A 15380-nucleotide genomic window follows, 5' to 3' on the forward strand; every position below is an offset into this window, starting at 1 on the left:
CTATCCCTCTCCCTTCCTCTCTGTAAAAAATAAATAAAATATATTTAAAAAAAAAAGAAAAAGAAACATGTTACAAATGAAAGAAATGGAACTAAGCAAGCTACTAGATACAGAGTTCAAAACAATGGTTATAAGGTTGCTTAAGGATCTTCATGAGAGCTTCAAGAATCTTTAGTGAGATTTTCAAGGATCTTAGTGAGAATGTCAAAGACATTAAAAAAGACTAGTCAGAAATTAAGCATACACTAACTGAAATAAATAATAATTTACAGGGATTCAACAGTAGAGTAGAGGATTTGAAGAATCAAATCAACATTTGGAATCTGAGGAAGCAAAAAACACCCAATCAGAAGAGCAAAAAGAAAAAAGAATCCAAAAATATGAAGATAGTGTAAGGAGCTTCTGGGACAACTTCAAGGGTACCAACATTCACATTATGGGGGTACCAGAAGGAGAAGAGAGAGAGCAAGATATTGAAAACCTATTTGAAAAAAATTTTTAAAGAAAAGAAAACGTATTTGAAGAAATAATGACAGAAAATCTCCCCTACCTGGTGAAAGAAATAGACTTACAAGTCCAGGCATCACAGAGAGTCCCAAACAAGAGGAACCCAAAGAGGCTCACACCAAGACACATCATACTTAAAATGCCAAGGGTTAAAGATAAAGAAAAAATGTTAAGAGCCACAAGAGAAAAAAAAGCAGTTAGTTACCTGCAAGGGAGCACCCATATGACTGTCAGCTGATTTCTCAACAGAAACTTTGTAAGCCAGAAGGGAGTGGCAAGAAATATTCAAAGTGATGAATAGCAAGGACCTACGACCAAGATTACTCTACCCATCAAAACTATCATTTAGCCCCTGGTTGGTTTGGCTAAGTGGACAGAGTGTCAGCCTGCAGACCAGAAGGTCCAGGGTTCGATTCAAGGGCACATGCACAGGTTGCGGGCTCGATCACCAGCAGGGGCCGTGAAGGAGGCAGCCAATCAATGATTCTCTCTCATCGTTGATGTTTCTATCTAACTCTCCCTCTTCCTTCCTCTCTGAAGTCAATAAAAATATTTTTTAAAAAACACACAAAAAAACTATCATTTAGCATTGAAGGCCAGATAAAGAGCTTCACAGACAAGAAAAAGCTAAAGGAGTTCATCACCACCAAACCAGTAATACACGAAATGTTGAAGGGTATTCTTTAAGAAGAGGAAGAAGACGAAGAAGGAAGAGGAGGAGGGGGATGGTGGGGAAGGGGAGAAGGAGGAGGGAGAAGAAAATATATATAAACAATAAAATGCCATTAAATACATATCTATCAACAATTGAATCTAAAAATAAAAATATACGAACAAGAAATCTAATGAACAAAATAAACTGATGAATAAAATAAAATCAGAGGCATGGAAAAATGGAACAGACAGATGAATCTCAGAGGAAGGGGGTGGGATTTAAAATCTGTAAATTTTGAAGATTTAAAATAAGAAAAATACTTTCTAAAAAAATAGATGAAGATATGGCAATATAGCATATTGTATAAAAATATGGAGGTAACAAAGGGAAGTAACCACATATCTTGCATATTTGTACTTTACTTTCTTATAACAAATGTGATTTATTTATAGTTTGCTTTTGCTTTACTGTGAACATAAAAGAATCCTACATAATAAAAGGCTAATATGCAAATTGACCAAACGGTGGAATGACTGGTCACTATGATGCACACTGACCACCAGGGGGCAGAAGCTCAATGCAGGAGCTGCCCCTCGTGGTCAAAGTGCTCCCACAGGAGGAACACCGCTCAGCCAGAAGCCAGCCTCACAGCTGGTGAGCGCAGCGGTGGTGATGGGAGCCTCTCCCGCCTCCGTGGCAGTCAGACATCCCCCAAGGGCTCCTGGACTGCAAGAGGGTGCAGGCTGGGCTGAGGGGACACCCCCCCCCAACCCCGAGTACACTAATTTCATGCACCGGGCCTCTAGTTGAATAATAATGGCCCATATAGAACTTGTCTCCCATTCTTCTACCACAGTGTCCATAACACCTACATAGGGCTAAGTACCCAATGACTTTAACAATTCTTGTTGGTTGAATGACCATTGTAAAAATGGAGTGAGGATATCTTGTTATAGAGTTGCAGAATTTTGCACTGGAAGTAAATTTAGAGATTATCTAATCCAGTACTTCCTAAATTGGTGTTCCATGAAATATTTCTTCTTCTTTTTTTAAATATGTTTTTATTTATTTCAGAGAGAGGAAGGGAGAGGGAGAGTTAGAAACATTAATGATGCAAAAGAATCATTGACCAGCCGCCTGCTGCATGCTCCCTACTGGGGATTGAGCCTGCAACCTGGGCATGTACCCTGACTGGGAATCGAACCGTGACCTCCTTGTTCATGGGTCAATGCTCAGTCACTGAGCCACACTGGCTGGGCAATATTTCTTGTTATGATGTTAATAGCATGCTGCCATAAGTGTTTGGGGCTCAAATAAATGAGAGAATCTCATGTTAACCAAGTTAATCAGATATGCTTACTGTAGGGCTTCTTGGAGACTTTACTATATCTCTAGTAATCAGTGGTTTCTGGAGCATTCTTTGGAAAACACTGATCTAGTCTACTCTCCTCATCTTACAACTAGGGAAAGAGAGGCTCTCTGGAGCCTGTTCAGGTACGGATGGTGAAAACTAGAAAGAAGGACCTCAGGATTCTGGAGCATCATGCACTTGAATTATTTCAAACCGGGGCAGGGGGTGGGGTGGGAGCCATACACAAGCATCTCCTGTGCAGATCTTTAAAGGTTTTCTGATCCTTAAGGAACCTAAGAGGTGGGCTCAAGTGATGGCAGGAGCTAAAGAAAACTTAAACAGATATACACCATGAGTTTCAGTGGCATGGTGATTCCAAATTGAGCAATGGCAATGTGATTATACACTCATTCACATTTGTACAGTGTTTTCTAATAAATAAATAAGTGTTTTCACCTTGTCTTATTTGGTTCTCATAACTATCTAAGGAGAAAGATAAGGATGGGATTATTATCCCCATTTTATGAAAGAGGAAACTGACTCTCAGAGAGTTCCCTGTACTTACACAGCAGGTGAATGGCAGAGTTAGAATGAGGAGAATCTAAATTTCCTGTCTCTCAGGTTAGGGCTTTTCTCACTATATCGCATAAACTGGGAAAATTTTGACCAAGTACAAATTTAATACTTTAATGACACATTCAGTCTGCTCCAACTGGCTCAATTAAAAATAGGATCAGTTCTCAGAGTGCTCATATATGATGGCAGAAGCAACATCCCAATTACTGGAACTTTAAGGTCATATTTGGGTTCAGTATATTAGTACTTCTTGTAGTTATGTTGCCAGGAAGAGGGGCTTATAGAAAATTCCTGCTGGGGAGGAATTTTTACAAGCCCGGAGTCAGACAGACTTGGTTTTTAATCCTGGCTCTATCACTTATTCTATGATCTTATTCACTGTGTAACCCTTCTGTGCTTCATTTCTTCACCTGTAAAATGGAGCTGACAATATATATTTTGCAAAGCTGTTGAGAGACTAACATAAGGAATTAGAGGGATAGCACAGTGTCATGGTCAAACATGTAAGCTCTGGAATTATATTACCTGGGTTTGAATCTCAGCCCACTTCTTACTAGCTGTATAACTTTGGATAAGTCACTTATTAATGTCTCAGAATTTCAGTTTTCACATATGTGAAATGAGGAAAATAAATAGTGCATTCTTGGTTGTTGTGAGCATCAAATGAGATATTTGTTAAGAACTTGAGCACAGTGCTGGTGGTAGTGGAAAATCCAATACCAATTTCTATCCCAAAGCAAAAATGAGAAAGTTACTTAGTCCTGTTCTTTTCCATTTACTCTCTTCCTTCTTTTCTCTCCAACTAGAAGTTGGAGAGGAAAGAACACCAGACTAGAAGTCAGAACACTCTGCTTTGAATATCAATTCTGTCACATGCTATTTATGTGATTTTAATAACTTCCTTGAGGTATTTTTCCTCACCTGAGACATTAAATTAACTATAGTTTGCTTACTGTACCAGGTTGTTGTAATGAATTCATGGATTTTAAGGCACTTCATGAACTATGAAACACTATATAATGTGAAGGATGACTTTTTATCTACCACAGATTATAAGATAGATGTTTTTACCAGTAAAAAGCAATTTTGTCACCAAGTTTTTTCTCATGGACAATTCGATCCAGTACGTTGTAACAGATGTTGGTAGTTGCTCCTTTCATCCACTCAATGAATATTTTTCCTTTAGTCACATCAAAGTTGTACTTGAGGAATGGTCCAGGACATGGGTTCTTCCAGTAAAATTCCTTTGCAATGTCTCCCCAAAACTCTGCAACAGAAAGAGAAGCCCAACATCACTAAGCTTCTCAGACATATTTATCCTCAGATGTCTTACCAGTCTATGCCCAGGACCAAATCACAACTTCCCTGCCTTGTACTCTAGTACCTACCACCTGGGTTCCTTCCTCTACCTGTCTAATCTTATCATCCACCACTCTCCTAACCCTCCATCTATTCCCATGAGCTGAATCTTGACTCAAATTTCTTTCTTCTCTCCTCAAAATTTGCACTTTATTTTTTGCCAGCTATTCCAGTTGTAGCCACCCATAGATTATCACAATGCCTAGCACAGGGTAGGCAATTTTTTAATGAATTAATTAGTGAAAGAAAGAAATCCTTTACCCACAGAGACTCCCATGATGATGGCATTGTCTTAATTTGTTCACTCACTCTCAGCAATTATTTAGTGAGCAGCTTTTAAAAAAACATATTTTTATTGATTTCAGAGAGGAAGGGGGAGGGAGAGAGAGATAGAAAGATCGATGAGAGAGAATCATTGATTGGCTGTCTCCTGCACGCCCCACACTGGGGATTGAGCCCGCAACCTGGGCACATGCCCCAACTAGGAATCATACTGGGACCTCCTGATTCATAGGTCGACACTCAACCACTGAACCATGACAGCCGGGTTGCTCTTTAGTCTATTATTACTTGCCCAAGTGTTACCTGTTCTGTGCCAGATGTTGCTTTAAGCTCTTTATATTATTCCATTTAGTCCTTACCACAGTCCTAGGAGATAGGCCTTATTTTCATTATCCTTTTATTGATTTAAAAATTTCCCAAGGTGCCCTAACCAGTTTGGCTCAGTGGATAGAGCAGGGGTGGGCAAACTTTTTGACTCAAGGGCCACAATGGGTTCTTAAACTGGACCGGAGGGCCAGAACAAAAGCATGGATGGAGTGTTTGTGTGAACTAATATAAATTCAAAGTAAAGGAGCGGAGGGGAGAGCAAGAGAACCGGATAGAACAGCCGGATCCGGCCCGCGGGCCGTAGTTTGCCCAAGGCTGGGATAGAGCATCATCCTACGGACTGAAAGGTCCTGGGTTCAATTCCAGACAAGAGCACATGCCTGGGTTGAGGGCTTAATCCCCAGTGTATGGCGTGCAGGAGGCAGCTGATCAGTGATTCTCTCTCATCATTGATGTTTCTATCTCGCTCTCCCTCTGAAATTAATTAAAATATATATACATATATATTTCTAAAAATTGCCCAAGGTTATAGTTACTAAGCCAAGACTTGAACTTCCCTGAGGAAGATATTTTTGCTAAAATCTGAAAGATGAATAGAGGTTTTTCTTTACTCCCCCACCAGGAAAGAGAGTACTATGGGATGGAAAGGAACCAATGGTATATGTTAAGAGGAACTTCTTAAGGCTGAAGCACTGAGAATCAGAGAAAAACTAGCAGGAAATGATTCATAAACTGAGCAGGTCATTCAATCTTTCTGGGCATGATAAAGAACTTGGTATTTATCCTAAGAGCAATGGAAAGTCATTGTAGGATTTTAAGCAGAAGAGAGACATGATAAGATTTGCAATCTTAAAATATTTGTCTGAACCTCTGGAGAAAATGCAATCAACAGGTAAAATATATAATTGCAGAGCACTTAGGATATTCTCAGTATGGGATCAGGAGCTAGAGGAGAGAAAGACACCTAGAACCACAACAATGGAAGGAATTTTAGAGAGTATCATCCCTTCATTTTAGTGTTAAGAAGCCAAATTCAACCCTGGCTGGTATGCTCAGTGGTTAGAGTGTCAGCCACGCACTGAAGGGTCTTGGGTTCAATTCCGGATCTGGGGCACGTACCTGGGTTGCAGGTTTGATCCCCTGTGTCAGTAGGGGTGCATGTGTGAGGCAACCAATCTACGTGTCTCTCTCACATCTCTCTCTTCCTCTTCCTTCCCCTCCCTCCCTTCCTTCCACTCTCTCTAAAAAATGAATGGGGGGAAAATATCCTCAGGTGAGGATTAACAGAAAAAAATAAACCAAATTCACAGATGTAAAGTGACTTGCTTAAGGTTATGTGATTCAGTTTATACAATGTACATAGTTGGTTTTGAATGTACAAGACAATGTAATTGATTGCATGATGTACCATTTGCAACCAATTAAAGAAATCCAAATTAAATCATTCTAAGTGCCATTATCTATATATATAAAACCCTAAGCAACCAGTCAACCAGTAGCTATGACATACACTGACCACCAGGGGGCAGACACTCAACGCAGGAGTGCTGCTCAGCCAGAAGCTGGGCTCATGGCTGGTGAGCCCTAGCTTGGGCTCCTCCCCTGCCGCTGGCCGCTTCACACAATGCTACATCCCCTGAGGGGTCCCAGACTGTGAGAGGGCGCAGGCCAGGCTGAGGGACCCCACCGGTGCACGGATCCATGCACCGGGCCTCTAGTATACCTATAAAAACTAGCAAAGATTTTAAAAAATTAAATATAATACATGAGTGGCCTTAGGAAACAGATAATCTTATATGATAATGGCATTGTAAGAAATCAGTACAATCTTAGTGGATGACAGGGCAATGCCTGACAATAGCCATAAAAATCTGTATACCTTTTCATCTGATAATTCAACTTTGGGGAATACACTCCAAGAAAATAATCCCAAAGGAAAAAAGTGATTAGTAAAGAGATGTTTATAGACCACTATTTATACTAGTAAAACTGGAAACAACCCAAAAACCCAACAATGAAAAAAAACAAACTGGTGAAAATTAGTAATAATATAGTAATACAATAGACTACTAAATGACCATTAAGAAGAAAGTGAATGAGAACTGGCCTTTTAGTGAATGCCATTCATGTACCAGGGACTGGGCTAATCTCATTTAATCTTTACATGGCCCTATGAAATAATAATTAATTATCCTAATTTTATAGATGAGAAAACTTAAGCTCAGGAAACATAGGAAAGTCTCCCAAGGACCACAAAGCTAGAAACCAGAATACAAAATCAGATCTGACTCTAAAGTTCATTTGTTACATATACATTGAGCACATATGTAGACTCAAAAATGTTTTAAGTGATAATAGTAGACACAGAGAATGTAAAACTATTTATAAACTGCATTTGTGTCCATCAACAAGAAGTGAAGAAAACTGAGTTTTATAATCACTTAGTTTTGTTTTTCAGTTGTTTTGGTTTTCTTCTTGGGTGGGGGATGCAGAAATTTGGATGTTTCGTTGGTACACATTTTAAGTACTGATGAAGTTCAGAAGAGAAAAAGATGAGCACAGACTCAGATGATCAGGGAATGTTTTGTGGAATTGGTGGGGTTTGACTACAGGAGCAGAAGGAAATGGGCAAAAGCAAGGAGGTGGGAAAGGGACTTTTGGGTATTCAGTAAATCAATGAGAATGACTTGTCTAGAATGAGGAGTGTGGTAGGAAGTAGTGGGAGATAAGGATAGAGAGGTAGAGTGGGGTTAGTTATCCAGAGACCTTGAAATAAAAACAGAATTTTAATTTGAAACTGTAGGAAACAGGAAACTATTAAAGTTTTTGAAGTGACATAAGAAGGCAGTGTTTCCAGAATATTGATCTAACAGTGTCTAGATAAATATATCAAAAATTGAAAGTGGGTGAGACTAGGAGAGAGAGAACCAATTAGGAGGCTGCTTCCTTGAACTAAAAGGGTCTATGGAAATGGAAATAAAGGTAATCTCAGAGGCATTTTGAAATAATATTTGACAGAATTTGGAGAAAGACAGATTGTGGAGTCAGGGAAGAAGAATAGCATAGCTCTTAGGAATATGGGTTCTTCAGGCAAGACTATCATGGTCACAAGGATGTAAAAGACCTGTACATAGAAAATTATGACACTGAAGAAAGAAATTGAAGAAGATACAAATAAGTGAAAGCATATATTATGTTCATGTATAAGAAAAATTAACATAATTAAAATGTCCATACTACCCAAGCAATCCATAGATTCAACGTAATTCCTATTAAGATACCTATGGTGTATTTCACAGAACTAGAAAAAATATTCCAAATATTTATATGGAACCACAAAAGACCCAAATAGCCACAACAATCTTGAGAAAGAAAAACATAGTTGGAGGAATCACACTATCTGATATCAAACATAATTTCAAGGCTATTGTAATCAAAACAGCCTGGTAATGGCATAAAAACAGATATATAGATTAATGAAATAGAAGCCCAGAAATAAACCCACACCTTTATGGTCAACTAATATTTGACAAAGAAGGCAAGAACATACAATAGGGTAAAGATAGTCTGTTCAATAAATGGTGTTTGGAAAAATGGACAGATACATGCAAAAAAATGAAACTAGACCACCTTCTTACATCATACACAAGAATAAACTCAAAATGGATGAAAGACTTAAATGTTAGACTCGAAACCATAAAAATCCTAGATGAAAGCATAGACAATAAAATCTTGGATATTTCTCGTAGCAATATCTTTTCTGATATATCTCCTTGGGCAAGGGAAACAAAAGAAAAAATAAACAAATGGGACTACATCAGACTAAAAAGTTTTGCACAGTAAAGGGAACAATCAACAAAATGAAAAGACAGCCCATTGCAGGGAAGAACATATTCACCAATAATACATCTGATAAGGGGTTAATATCCAAAATTTATAAAGAACTTAATGTCATCAATCATCAGAGAAATGCAAATTAAAACCACAATAAACCCTGGCTGGTGTGGCTCAGCTGGTTGAAGCACTATCCCATACACTAGAAGATGGCTGGTTTAATTCCCAGTCAGAGCACATACCCAGGTTACGGGTTTGATCCAGGGTCAAGGCACATGAGGCAGCAACTGATTGATGTTTCTCTCTCACATTGATGTTTCTCTCTCTCTCTCTCTCTCTCTCTCTCTCTCTCTCTCTCTCTCAAAAATCAATTTTAAAAAACCCACAATGAGATATCACCTCACACCTGTCAGAATGACTATTATTAATAAACTAGAGGCTCAGTGCACAAAATTTGTGCACGGGTAGGGTCCCTAGTGGCTGCTGGCCAGGGCCTCCCTTCCCCGCCTGCCTGCTTTCACCACCCTTCGCACCCGCCTTGGCCTGGCGCCACCAACTCACCTGCTCCACCATCCCACTGAAGTCCCAGGGGCCCATCGGGGCAGCAGTGCCTGGTCGCAGACGCCCGCCATGTTCCGCACTGCCCCCTGGTGGTCAGCACATGTCTAACTCCCAGTCTGTTGAACTCCCACCCGTAGGGACAATTTGCATATTAGCCTTTTATTATACAGGATCAACAAGCAACAATTGTTGGCAAGGATGTGAACAAAAGGGAACCCTTGTGCACTGTTGGTAGGAATGCAGATTGGTGCAGCCACTGTGGAAAGCAGTATGGAGTTACCTCAAAAATTAAAAGTGGAACTGCCTTATGGCACAGCAATTCTACTTCTGGGAATCTATCCGAAGAAACCCGAAACACTAATTCAAAAAGAATATATGCACCCATGTGTTCACTGCAGCATTATTTACAATAACCAATATTTGAAAGCAACCCAAGCATCCATCAGTAGATGAGTGGATAAAAAAGCTGTGGTAAATTTGCACAATGTAATACTACTCGGCCGAAAAAAAAGAAGGGAATCCTACTTTTTGCAACAGCATGGATAGACCTGGAGAGTATTATGCTAAGTGAAATAAGCCAGTCAGAGAAAGACAAATACCATATGCTTTCACGTATATGTGGAATCTAATGAACAAAACAAACCAACAAACAAAATAAAGACTCCTAGATACAGAGAATAGACTGACAGCTGTCAAAGGGGAGGGGATTGGGGGGCAAGGTGGAAAAGGTAAAGGGATTAAGCAAACCACAAATAAACTCATAAACAGACAATAGTATGGTGATTACCAGAGGGAAAGGGGATGGGGGGAGGTAGAAGAGGGTAAAGGAGGGATAAATGGTGATGGAAGGAGACTTGAGATGGTGAACACAAAATATAATATACAGATGATGTATTATAGAATTGCACACCTTAAACCTACATACTTTTATTAACCAATGTCACCCCAATAAATTCAATAAAAAGGACTACCGTAGTTCAAATCCCAGCTCTACCACTAAGTAGCTTTTTCACCTTGTCCAAGTTAGTTATCCTCTCTAAGTTTCAGTTTCCTTCTCTGTGAAATGTGATTGATAATGGTCTCTACATCAAATCAAATATGATTTCTGGTTAACAAGCAGTAAGAACCCTATAAATAAGATATATAAATAGACCTTATTAGGAGAGAGGATGATGAGAGATTTACAGTTTGTGATAGAGACACTGGCAGGGATTAGAAAATTAGGTAGGTGTGCGGGTTTGGGAGGGAAAATTGGTAAATCCCAGTCACAGTTATATTGAATATGGTATAACAAAGGTGTATGACTAAAATGGTCTACAGAGCTATGAAATTTGGAGCCAGATCATAAGTGAGATCCTGGGTACAGAGCTAAATGTATAGAATAGGAGTTATTATTGTGGCAGTTATAGCTCACCCCTGGGAAACAGATACAATCACAATGGGATAAAATATAGAGAGGAAGAGAAGTGAAAAGAGGTCTAAAGACTCAAACTTGGACACTGCCTGCAGCAATCAACGGCTCTACACTTGATTCAATCCTGTCTTGCATTATTCATTAATGGCTTTATCCATGTTGCTTTTATTATCAAACCAACCATCATTTATTGAATGTCTATGTGCACCAGACACTCTATAATGCACACTTTACTTATTACCCACTTTTGTCATCATACAAAACTATGAAACAAGTATTATTATCCCTATCTTACAGATAAAGAAAAGGAATCTCAGATAGGCTTAAAAATCTGCCTAAGGGGACTCTCCCCCCTCCCCACGCGGGAGCCTGTGCTTGCTTCTCAATACATTTCCACCTTTGCTATATATATATATATTTTTTAAATCTGCCTAAGACCATCCAGTAAATGAGTGGTACAGCCAGAATCTAAATCTAGATTTTTCTGGGTTGGATTCCTGGCTTGTGCCACTGCCAAACATCATGCTGCCTTCAACAGTTTTGATCCCTTACTCAGACTGAGGGGCAAGGGCAGGGAACTTTGCTCACACATTCTTAAAGATATGCACCTGTCTATCAGAATTTCTGAGTTATTTCCAGCCCAGCTCATAAGAAAAAAAAAAAAAAAACTTGACTGAAATGTGACTTGTTCAGGCTTATATTGGATAATTTAAATACTTCTGAAATATAAACAATAGATCTGGGGCTTAATTACTAATTGTGGGAACCCCAGAATGGGAAACAGACCAGTTCCTGCCCCTCAACAGTGGAGACTAACTCACTTGTTCAAGGTGTCAGGAGGCAGTGGCTGAGCTGGTGTGAACCGGGCGGGCAAGGAATGTTCTCCTGGGGCCTCCTCTCCTCAAGGTGCCCCCTCGCCACTGGGAACCCCACTTTTCACCTTAGGAGTCTTCCTCTTCTCATGAAACTTTGACTCTCCTCACAGAACCCCCATTCCCTCACGGAAACCACATCTCAGGAAACCCCCAAGTCTCCAGGAAAGCCCCCAACTCCTAGGGAGCCCTCATCTCCTCACACAACAGAACCCTCCTTCTCATAGAATCCCCATCTCCTCCCGAACCCCTTGTCCATCTCCTCCGCAACTCTTCTCTCACAGAACCTGCATCTCCTCACGGACCCCTCAACTTCCCAAGGGGGGTCCCCAACTCCCCTAGGAAACCCCGATCTCCTCTCCGAACCCCATTTCCCCACGGAACCCGCCCAATTCCTCACATCCCTGGGAGCCTGTTCCTCTCCTCGCTGACGTCCCCAAGCGCGTGCGGGCCCGGCCTCACCTCGCGGCTCCTCCACAGAGATTCGGTGCAGCTCGCGGTAGCGCTGCAGCGAGGAGACGTGCGCGGAACGGCTGAGCTCGGGCGGCGGAGACCAACTCCGCGCCCGGCTCCGCGCTCCAGCCTCCTCCCGGCCCCCGCTCCCACTGCCGCTCCGGCCCCGCTCCTCAGGAAGCCCCATAGCGCCTAGTTCCGAGCACTGTAACCGTCTTTGCGGTAGTTGGGGGCGAAAAACAGGCCGCCCGGGGTGGGGCCTTAGAAAGAGGGCGGGGCCTGGGGTGGGCGGGGCTTAGGCAGGCCGGGCGTGGCTGCCCGGAGGGCCGGAGCCATGCCTTCTGGGAGCCGGACCAGGGTTAGCAAAGGCAGGAATAGGGAAAAGATGAACACTGCTCAGGTACTAGGGGAGGAGCTGCTTCGCAGAAGGGGTGGGACCGTAGAATAAAAGTAGAAGGGGCGGGGCCGGGTGTGGCAGAAGAGGCGGGTGGATCCTGTATTGACAGAGGGGGACAGGCGTGACAGGAGAGGAGGCGGGCCCATGAAGTGACCAGGATGGGGTGGGGTTTTGAAATGACAGATGACAGGTTGGGTTAAGGCGGGGCTTGAACGGGAAAAAGCTTGACTAACGAGAGGACGTGAGTCAAGTCCAAGGTCTGATTGCACAAGCCTGTCGCCCACAGAGTTGAAAAACCAGGTAGAGTAGGGTTTTTTCTGGGTGTCTTCTGGGATCACTTTCCCTCAAAGAACTATCCCTCCACTCTGAGTAAACTCTTCCCCTCCGTCCTCGGCGTGGGGGTGGGGGGGAGGAATCCTCCCACGACGTTTAGGGCATGGCCCCTCTCTGTTAACGTTTGTGCTAGCTCAGATTTTCTCGCACCCCTGAGGATACATCTTCACTCTCCCTGGCTCCACAAATTCCCATCCAGCTCTAAAGTACAAGATTCATTGAAGATTAGGAGGTGTGTTCAGGTCTTTGCTAATAAACCTACCTCCTCATTGCACAAATGGTATATTTGGGAAAAGGAATGTGTGCAAGGTCACAGAGCAAAACAACGACCAAGTTAGGGCCAAACCTAAGTTTCTTGACTCCAAGTCTTTTTACCTCCTCACAAGCCAAGGCTTGTGAAATACTGTACCAAAGGCTATGCAAATAGGAGAAATCACTCACATCCTTCTTTCCTTCCCAGTCTCTTTACTTTACCAAGAGACCATGCCCACCTGCCACACCTGGGCTCAATTACCTCTAGCTTCCCTCTATCTGTTCCACTCCAGAAAGGAGGGGCCAGGCAGGACCCTCCATCTCCCACCTGCACTCACCACCAATAAAAAGCCCACACCACCCATCAGTTCACAAAATGTCTGTCAAGGCAAGAAGGAACCTTAAATATTTAACTCTAATAATGATTTTGAGGCCCAGAGCTGACAACCCCCATCTCCTGAAGCCTACACAGGGTTTGTGACCACATCAGGCCCATCCTCCTTTCCCACCTGTTCCCTTGTTCTTTGCCCAGCTAACCACAAACCCAGCACACCTTAAACTGAAAATAATATGTCCATGTTCAAACCTATGATCCAGAGCCTACCCAGTCCTGAGGGGAGGATCTCAGATCTCATGGGGTGAGCATGGACCCCACAGAGAAGACAGATACTTTATCGAAGAGACATTACACTCAGCAGGCACACATTTCACTGAAGGCACATGGACTCCACGAAGGGAGCACAGATCTTGCTGAGGTGTCTCAGATCTCACTGAAGGGCTATGGACCATGCTAATAAGACTTTAATGGCTTATGGAGATCACAGACCCTACTGGGGGGACTGGATTTCCTTCTAAGAGATACTAAAGATATAGATTTTACTAAAAATATATTGACCCCACTGAGGGGACTCACATGCCACTGAGGGAATGGACATCGATGACAGGACACAGACCTCATTTAGTTAACACATGCCCTGGGGGGGAATAATATTTTACTGATATAAGCATAATAACCCCTATGGACTTCACTGAGAAGATACTAGCTTCTCTGTGGGGAGAAAAACACAAGCAATGGGCACACAGTTCCAGGTATGGGCAGTCACAGCTTTGGGCAGCCCTCTTCCTCTCCCCTCTCCCTAAACCTTCTCCCAAGTCCTAGAGCTGTTCCCAACACATTACTGCCCCCTTCTGTCTACAGGTATCAATGCATGTTCTGGGCCCATAATAGATTCCCCATTCCCGCCCCCCTCCCCCCCCCCACACACACACTCCTCCAGTAGATTTTCAAACTGTCCTGGAGTGAAAGAGGTGATGTATGCCCAGGGGCTTGACCAGCCCCCTCCCTCTCCCTCCCTGTGAACTGCATGAAGAAAGTTTGGACAAGAAGCCTAATAAAGAGTGAACCCCTAATCCTTGGAGATGGGAAAGTAGTGCAAGCCATAGTGTAGTGGAATTCCTAAGAGTGGGATGAGATGAGAATCCACAAGATTAAAGACATGAAAATAATGATAATAATGTCATTTACTGAGTAGGGCCAAGACCTACACTAAAAGCTTTCTACCTGTTACTTAATCCTCACAACAACCCCCTGAGATGGATACTATTAATCTCTCCAGTTTTCAGATGAGAAAACTGATACTAAAGAAGATTAAGTGTCTTACCCAAGATCACACAGTTTGTAAGTGGTATCACAGGAAATAGAACACAAACACCTAGACTACAGAGACCCACTCCCCCCACCCCACCCCACTCCTGCCATACCTTCATGCCCATTGTTCCTTTCTTACAGCATTCTTTCCAGAACCACATCAAAAACTCTTAAAATGATGGTAAATATTCAGGTTCCAGAGACCCCCATCCCAGAGTCCTGAATCATGCTCTCTAGAGTGGAATCTGGGTGTTTGCTCTTAGGGATCCTAACACACACTGAGTTTAGGTCAGGGGTACCAGAAGGGGTTGGGCTTGAAAGAGGAGTCTGAGAAGTGTTGGGGGTCCAGTGAGGGATCTGACGTCTGAGAAGGGAAGTCCAAAGGAGGGACGCAGTCTGAGGATGAAGCAGGTGCTGGAGGGGGGAGGGGGCAGGGGGTAAGGTCCAACGAGGAATCTGGGGTCGGAGGAGGAGTCTGAGATCGAAGGAAAAGAATCTTGGAATCCAAGAAGGGGTCTGGGATCTGAAGAGTCTGGGATGAGAGGAAGAACCGGGGTCG

The 15380-nt window shown here is 42.4% G+C and overlaps 1 protein-coding gene across 2 annotated transcripts in view; it reads right to left on the reverse strand.

The window, feature by feature from the left end:
• ACSS2 (acyl-CoA synthetase short chain family member 2) overlaps window positions 1-12502 on the reverse strand; it is a 70794-nt gene extending 58292 nt beyond the window's left edge. The window contains exons 1-2 of one of the 2 annotated variants that reach the window (XM_080684279.1): window positions 12201-12502; window positions 4161-4356 (exon numbers count right to left, since the gene is read on the reverse strand). In XM_080684279.1, the coding sequence (XP_080540405.1) occupies window positions 4161-4356; window positions 12201-12378 (374 nt within the window). In that variant the 5' untranslated portion in view covers window positions 12379-12502. The remainder of the gene's footprint in view (window positions 1-4160; window positions 4357-12200) is intronic. The other variant, XM_080684280.1, reaches the window with a different exon arrangement.
• Window positions 12503-15380: the final 2878 nt, after the last annotated feature.

The sequence above is a fragment of the Plecotus auritus genome (genome assembly GCF_963455305.1).
Source record: "Plecotus auritus genome assembly, chromosome: 8".
Classification (NCBI taxonomy): domain Eukaryota; kingdom Metazoa; phylum Chordata; class Mammalia; order Chiroptera; family Vespertilionidae; genus Plecotus; species Plecotus auritus.